Source organism: Etheostoma cragini, chromosome 17, assembly GCF_013103735.1.
Source record: "Etheostoma cragini isolate CJK2018 chromosome 17, CSU_Ecrag_1.0, whole genome shotgun sequence".
Taxonomy (NCBI): domain Eukaryota; kingdom Metazoa; phylum Chordata; class Actinopteri; order Perciformes; family Percidae; genus Etheostoma; species Etheostoma cragini.
Genome location: NC_048423.1, coordinates 6,883,008 through 6,891,251, shown reverse-complemented (window position 1 = coordinate 6,891,251; position 8,244 = coordinate 6,883,008). Strand labels below are relative to the sequence as shown.

At 40.9% G+C, this 8,244-nt stretch overlaps 1 protein-coding gene across 3 annotated transcripts in view; it reads left to right on the top strand.

Moving 5' to 3' along the window:
- phactr2 (phosphatase and actin regulator 2) overlaps window positions 1-8,244 on the top strand; it is a 40,037-nt gene that overhangs the window by 13,090 nt on the left and 18,703 nt on the right. Inside the window, exon 1 of one of the 3 annotated variants that reach the window (XM_034899018.1) lies at window positions 2,317-2,582. The exons of the other annotated variants lie outside the window; for them this stretch is intronic. Coding sequence (XP_034754909.1) covers window positions 2,540-2,582 — 43 coding nt within the window. The 5' untranslated portion in view covers window positions 2,317-2,539. Of the gene's footprint in view, window positions 1-2,316; window positions 2,583-8,244 lie in introns of those variants that run through there. 3 annotated transcript variants of the gene reach the window in all.

Sequence of the window (8,244 nt, the reverse complement as noted above, 5' to 3'; positions counted from 1 at the left end):
GGAAAATCATTTCACTTGCAGATCAGGCAAGTTTCAGTTGGTAGTGTCATGAAAGGGTATATTTTTTTGTTCGACATTGAGATCTCCACTTTTGAACAAAACTGAAAGTTTGGTCATCAAACGCTTCATTTTCTGAATTCTGGGGAATTTTTCTGCAACAATGTGTACCTTTTCTGCATCAATTTATAGCGCAATTACTTTATTTATGTAAAGAAAATTCCCTCCCCCTCATATTTTGTGATGCCACGGCATGTGTGTTTGTGTTTGTGTGACTAGGGTGTGAGTGTTTGTGCACTGACTGCTGTCTTGCTACCCAATTCTGTCAAGCTGAGTTCTAAAAAGCCTCAACTTTGTTGACAGTGATGGTGGATTTCTCTCCCTCTCTCCTTCTCTCCCTCTCTCTCTCTCTCTCTCACGCGCACACACACACACACACACACACATCACACTCTAGTTGGCTCCCATATTGAGAGTCTGGTGCAGGAGTGTTTGGCTTGGTTTTCCACAGTCGTCAGTGAGTGGTGAGAGCTCATAAGTCCAACATTAAACAGACATTATTTCCTTCTGACCGTCAAAGGATTTAAAGGCCTTGCTCACAAACCTGGACACATTTCTGTCTTTGCTCCCTTTTGACACAATCAAATCTGAATTCAGGGTTTATGTCATCTCCTTTTTCCCTTTTTTGGTACTTTTTGTACTGACCCTCCTCTAGATCCACACACTGTGCAGACGCTAAACTAGTTTATTCATTATTAACTAATTTTGTTTTATTGTGCCACACTGAGGTTTGTCGATTCCCAAGCCTGATCCCACAAATGTCTTTAAATGTTTCATTTTAAAATCTTGTCTTGGTGCAATCAACCAACAGTGAGGCACAGTGACACTGACAACAATTATCTTTTTCTTTTTCTTCTTCTTCTTCTTCTTCTTCATAAGACATATTGAGGATGACCTGTATTTATAGTTCAAATTAGTTTTTTTTTTAGGTTATTTGGAGTGGTGTTAGAACAAAACAAGCAATGTAATGGCATTATCTTGGGCTTTAGGAAATTGTGATGTGCATGTTTCCACCTTATACTGAAAGTGTTTTGACTAAAAGATTAATTTAAAACATAATGAATTGTTTCTGTATTACATCCCTGCTTCAAGGGATAAGGAGTGAGTATTGTTTTGTATAAGTTTATTATAGTAATTATTTCAACAGCATGAAGTTACTGTAAAGTAAAAATAAAAGTACTTCTTCTGCTGTAAAATGTCCCCTGTGACTGATATTCAGTAAGTGACACTATAACCAAAACTATAGAAGTTCCTCTTTCTTTCTTTTCAGTTCTTTATAGTAAAATGACAATAATAGATTTTAGATTTTAAATACTGATACACAAATGTGTGAACAGCGTTTTACTGTTGTACAGTAGCTGGCTGAGGTGTACAGTAGCCTATATTCTAGATAAAGTAGCTACTTTATATACATTTAGGTGATTCAGTCCAGTGGATTCCAACCCAGGGGTCAGTCCCCTCTTCACCAGATACATTGGAGGGGTCGTGAGATGATTCACGCCAGTGGAAAGAAGAAAAAACACAAAACTGTTCTGTTTTCAATGTTTTGAACATTCTACAATGTATGTCTTTTGTTCAGTAATTGATAATTGGAGATCTTAGGACCTCAGACTGTTTACATGAAACCATCTGAGAAGTTTAGAGGGGAAATCACTTACAGACATCTGAAATGTGGCAAAGGACCCCACCCAGACAGCTTTTGCAAAAGGCACACAAGCCAAATTGTTATATTTATTTAAGATCATCATATGAATTAACATGATCTCAGTCTGTAAAGTAGTAGGCTAGTAGTCAAATAAATTAAGTGGAGTAAAAAGTAAAGTACCTCCAATATTTCCTTTTGAAATGTAGGCTAATGGAGTAGACAGTAGATAAAGTCAAAGAGAATGGAAATACTCAAGTAAAGTAAGCTAGGCTATAGACTACCTCAAAATTGTACATTACTTGAGCAAACGTAGGCCTACCTAGTTACTTTTCAACACTGATTTTAAATGCAGAACATTTACTAGTGGAGCAGGCTACTTTTACTTTCGATACTTTAAGTAGATTTAGTAAAATACTTAACAATGTTTTGAATGCATGACTTTTACCTGTAGTCAAGTACTTTTCCATTGTTGTATTGGTAGTTTTACTTAAGTAGGCTAAAGTGTTTTAATATTTTCTCCATCACTGTGTCTAGGCCAGTGTAAACTAGTGTCTGAAGGTGTCAGACCTCTTCGCCCTGTGACCCCAGTAGCGCCTCTAATCTGCACAGAGGAATGAGAGGCATTCTTCAGCTGCTCACAGGAGGTGGGAGGGGAAGTAACGACGTAGTAGCGACTCAGTCAGTCAGTGAAGTTTCCAGCGACTCAGCCATCACGGTCTGAAACTCTTTTTTGAAATGAACAAATTCGGTGGCTGCGGAGGGGATTTAAGCGGCAGTAGAAGACCGTGATCTTGGGTGGTTCTTTGGGTTGGCTCGTCCGGCCCGGAGGATCTGATTATGGGTCAGACTGCTGTGTCTGCCGTATCACAGCCTGCGAGCGGTGAGTGAGTGTGTACATGTGTGTGTCTGTGTGTGTGTACGTGCCTCCCTCTTGTCTCACACACATTCGCTATTTTTCTAAGGATGTCTGCTCACTTCTGCTTTGTTTCTTTTCACATTTCTGTCGGGTAATTGATCGAGACTTCTTCACAGCTCAACCCAAACAAAGCGCTAAATGGTCCCATGCTAATAGGAAGTTAGCTAACTTAGATGTTGTAGTAATTGTAATAATTGTGCTTTTGCATCCTCTCTGTTTCTAACTCCTGGTCGCTAACTCGCTGGTTGTGTAAAACTGTAAAACTGGTGAAATGGCCAGTGTTAAAACAGGCTTGTGTTGTGAAACCAAAGAGTTGCATGTTTCTGCTTGGTAATGAAGTGCACTGTTTAGTTTATGTGAGTAGTAGGCCTATGTATTTAGCAACCAGTTTGACATGAGTCCAGATGAACAGCTTACTTTTTTACTTTGATTGCCCAGAGGATTATGTGAAGCCTCTCCAGCTCAATGCAATCTAGGTGGACTTTAATTCACATGCAGGACCCTAACCAAGACCACATCTTGTCAGTGTCAAAAAGTGGGGCTGCTTATTTTTGTAAAGGCTTCAAAGAAATTTCAGGTATTAGTTTAAGTTTGACAGTTGCAGTTGATCGTTTAGCCCACTATTCCGCAGATTATAGTTTCATATAACTGATTAATTGTTTGGCATGTAAAATGTCAGAAAATAGTGAAACATCACAACTTTGGGCAGCCCTAGGTGACGTCTTAAAGGTTCAATGACATGGTGCTCTTTGGATGCTTTTATGTAGACCTTTGTTATCTCCTAATACCATATCTGAAGTCTCTTTCCCACAATTCAGCCTTGGTGCGGAATTACAACCACTAGAGCCAGTCCCACTGATTTTAAATCTCAAAAGTTTGTTTCCCACCGGAAAGGAGGTTTCCTTAGGATGTGCCATATCTGAGTCTGTAGCTCGGCAGTAACCAACTGCCACTATGCTTGTTTGAAAGACATGATGTCTCTCTCTCATGGGTAGGCCAAATTCTCTGGGCGGGCAAAGGAGAGAAAGGGGAGGTAACCTTGCCCCTTACAACATCATAAGGAGTAAGATTCCAGATTGGCCCATCTGAGCTTTTATTTTCTCAAAGGCCGAGCAGGATACCCAGAGATCGGTTTACACCTATCGCCATTTCTAGCCAGTGGGGAACCATAGGCAGGCTGGGGAACTCATATTAATGTTAAAAAACCTTATAAAGTGACATATTCATGCCATGGGATCTGTCAAATGTTTTGTCCGACCAAGAGTCCAAAATGTAAAGACATTAAATAATCACATGAGAGAAAAAAGCAGCAAATCATTACATGAACTATCAAATGTCAAATTATTTTTCTGTTGATTGATGACTAATGGATAAATCGACTAATTGTTTCAGCTCTAGAGTCAGTAATTCTGGTCAGGTCGTCGAAGTTTTTTAAAGCTTATAAATCTACCATGTGCACATAATTCTTAATCTTAGCGTCTGTGACCCTCATGCAGGTTTAATTCTCACTGTCGAGGGCTGCAATTTACCACCCGATGCGATAATAAACCAGCAATATCCATCACAACAATTTGAACCACTGCAACCAATTTATTATGGAGATTGTTGACTGGCTGAAGGAAACAAAAACAAAGTGTCATCTTCAATAGTGCTTGGATAACATTCTCCAGGTCTCAAAAAGATGAACATTATATATCTTATTACTGTAGTTACCCACTTGTCATATTCATGACTCCAACTGCAGAGAAAGGTTGTGTCATGATGTCATGTGATTTACTGTAATTTGACTGCTGGTGAGATTTTCCTGGCCTGCTGATGTTTCCAAGAAATTAACTTCAAATATCAAGACATTTTAAAGTTGTTGGACTAATGCTTTGTGTTAAGACAACATTTAACACGGATGAATTTGAGTTGTTCCCAAAAAACTGTACTAGTTGTCAAAAAGTAGTCCGGTCTGTAACTGAAGGTAGCCTACTGGGTTCTAAATAAAACTAAAGTACTGACTTATCACATGCTTTTAGCTTTTTCAGCTTTGTCTTTCCATGAACCAAAAAGTTAACATTTCACATTTGTTCACATTTTTGATAGGAACGCTTTAAGGCAGTGAGGCACAGGAAGGGACGAAGGGCTCCGGATGAAAACAAAACTGACCTCTTTTTTGCCACTGTCAGCATTTAAAGTGAAAACCAAACTGTTTTGTAGCACACTTAAGCCAACATGCATAGGAACCTAAGGCCATAATAATGATCCATATGCTCTGCGTGACTGCATTATGGATTGCATTATGATGCTGTGTTGTACTATAAGTGCTGAATGTACAGTTCTGAGAGCTGGAAAGGGAAGTAATTCTGTCAGGGTCTTATTGGGAGATCGTTAAGATAAAACTGATATACTCTGAGCCTTAATGAGTTATGCATTTAAACTGTAAAGCTGCAGTTTCCTGTTTGATTTCTTTTCGGTCTGTTACTCCTGACTCTCCATCCGCGCTGCTACAGTAGGTCCTGTGAGTATCATGAGTTAAACAGTACTGTGCTTCTCTGGCCTGCTTTGGAGAAAGATTTGGAAGAAATGACCCAAGTGTTAAAACATCAGCTAATGCCAAGTGTTGCCCCTCCCCCCACTCTCATCCCACACCTTTTTTTTGTGTTGATTTTCCTCTTCTTTCCTTCCCTGTTTCTGCCCTCCTCCTTACCACATTTTCTTTTGCCCCACCTCAGTTTCCACCTCTCCTCTTATTTCTTCATCTTTTCCTCTCCTTTGTCTCTGTTTGCCTCTCTTACCCCCTCTATCCCTCTTCCTCTGTTTGTGACGTCTGGTTCTTCCCTACCGGGTGACTTGCAGTGAAGGAAGGAAGCCTCTCCCTTTCCCCTCCTCCTCAACACATGTTCCTGCTGTAACGTCTAAAATAAAACATGCTGGCTTTGTCACAATACATCAACACTTTAACCCTAACATTGCACCTTTTTTTTACCATTATTTAACTTAGGTTAAACAGTTCACTGAATACATTGTGTGTGATTACTCCATTGAAAGTTGTGTTTTTGATTATCCCGCTCATTTCCACAGCTGTTATAAATATCCAAATACTGACTCACCCTTCTAGCATGACATCATAAGTCATCTGTTTCAAAATAAAACGCCTCTGTGTGATATATATATATATATCTATATATATATATATATATATATATATATATATATATATGCATGCATACTAACATCTTTGAGTTACCCTGAAGTGGATTGGAGCCACACTCCTGTAATTAAAAAGCTGTTTTATCTTTGATGCATTATTGTGCTTTTCTTGGATGTATTTGTCTTGTCTGAAATGCAGGATTACTTTAACATTGTGAATGTTTGCAGTTCTTGTATGTGTGACAAGGTTAAGCTAACCTGGCCTCGCCTCTTGAGCGACATCTTGCTTCCGCTTTGTTGACATTGGGACTCCCTGTTGTAGTTCAGGTTTTACATTGTGTATTTTCATTTTTGGGGGGCTTTTTGCTTTACTATAGTGACAGTGGATAGACACGAAAAGGGAAGAGAGATGGGGTTGACACCCAGCAAATGGCCGCAGGTCTGACTTGAACCCGGACCACGGCAGGACTCCATCAACAAGGGGCAAACACTCTTACTGGGCGAGCTAGAGGCCGCCCCTAAAATGTGTATTTTCAAAAAAGTCGTGTTACACTAATGCAAAAAAAAAAAAAAGTCTATCAGAGACTTTGTCTTCAGTAGTGTTCTCCGTGTGGAAGTGTGTGTGGTTTTGCAGCTGTCAGCCTGCCGCGTGCTGCTGCTTTCTGAATCAACCTCCTTCATGAATCTCACGCTGTCTGAATCTCCACACACCTGTAGGTGGCTGGGTTATATAACACTCCACAACCCCACCCCCCCTTGTGTCATGCCGGCAAATTAATTAACTGAAGCCCTGAATTGCCTTCATTAAATCTTTTTTTGTTTCCCGATTGAGGACATGCAGTTCGCAGTAGCTTATGTCAAATTTTATTTGACTTTTTGTAAAGTACAAGTCTTTCTTAGGCTTTGAGGTCAAGCTATTGTATTCTTTAGCTGTCCGTTTACTGATATTAGTTCATGCTGTCACTTTCTTTTGTTGCTGACAGTTGATTTCTGCATGTATGTTGGGGTGGCAGTAGCTCAGTCCGTAGGGAGTTGGGTTGGGAACCGGAGGGTTGTGGTTCAAGTCCACATACAGATCAAAGCATGGTGGTGGACTGGTAGCTGGAGACGTGCCAGTTCACCTCCAGGGCACTGCCAAGGTGCTCTTTAGCAAGGCACCAAACCCCAACTACTCGGGTTGCCTTTCCATGGGCAGCCCCCTCACTCTGACATCTCTCATTTAGTGCATGTCCTGAGTAATTCATTCCTTTGTGTAATGTGTGTAATAACAGAGTGTAAATTGTAATTTCCCCCTGCGGGACTAAGAAAGGATATGAATTAATTAATCTTTATATGTCCTTATTAACCTGAAGCTGATGCTTACCTGTTCAGGAGGATATTAGCCAATTCAGTGTACATTAGGGCTCTCAACTGTCTCCACCTTTCAAATATATCTCCAATATTTACCTAGTCTTGTGACGTTGTAGAAACATGCCGTTTTTTTAGATCCCGTTCGTTTTGTCTGCTGCTTTCAAGGGCCGTACGAACGTTACAGTTATAGCTTGCTGGATTTACTTTTCGGGGGGGGATTATTTTTTCCCCCCCTTTATTAGATAGAGTGACAGACAGACAGACGTGAAAGGGGAAGAGAGATGGGGGATGACACGCAGCAAAGGGCCACAGGCTGAATTCGAGCCCGGGCCGCTGCAGGACTCAGCCAACATGGGGCGAGCGCACTAACTGAGTGAGCAATAGGCTGCCCCGGCTTTACGGTTTAACAGGTAGATCTGGCAGCGCGGCCGGGCTGTCAACCTGGACAGCTGATAACACACAGGCCTAAACACACAAAGAAATTCCGTTACAGAACGGAAATTATAAAAGGAGAAAACACTGGCATTAGCATCGTTTTAAAGGTAAATGTGCTGTATTTATATAGCGCTTTTCCAGTCTTAACAACTGCTCAAAGCGCTTTTACATCTACAGGAAACATTCACCATTCACACACATTCATACACTGTGGCCGGGGCTGCCGTACAAGGTGCCACCTGCTCATCAGACAAACATTCACACACATTCACACTCCGATGCGCAGCACCGGGGGCAGCTCGGGGTTCAGTGTCTTGCCCAAGGACACTTCGACAATGACTGCAGAGGCGGGGATCGAACCACCAACCTTCCGATTGGCAGGCGACCGCTCTACGACTAAGCCACAGCCGCCCCGTTGTCAGCAAAGATAGTATTTCAACTTTGCATGTTTCCTTAATATCTGATGATGCATTAGGGTAATTTTTGGATTTATTACAGTAAAGTATATTACATATTTTAAAAGGATATAATACGCAATATAAGGATTTTTTCAAAAAGGGATGAAGCCAAACTCCGTTGATTACTTTCTGTAAACCACATATGATCCTCAATATACACTCACCGGCCACTTTATGAGGTACCCCATGCTAGTAACGGGTTGGACCCTCTTTTGCCTTCAGAACTGCCTCAATTCTTCGTGGCATAG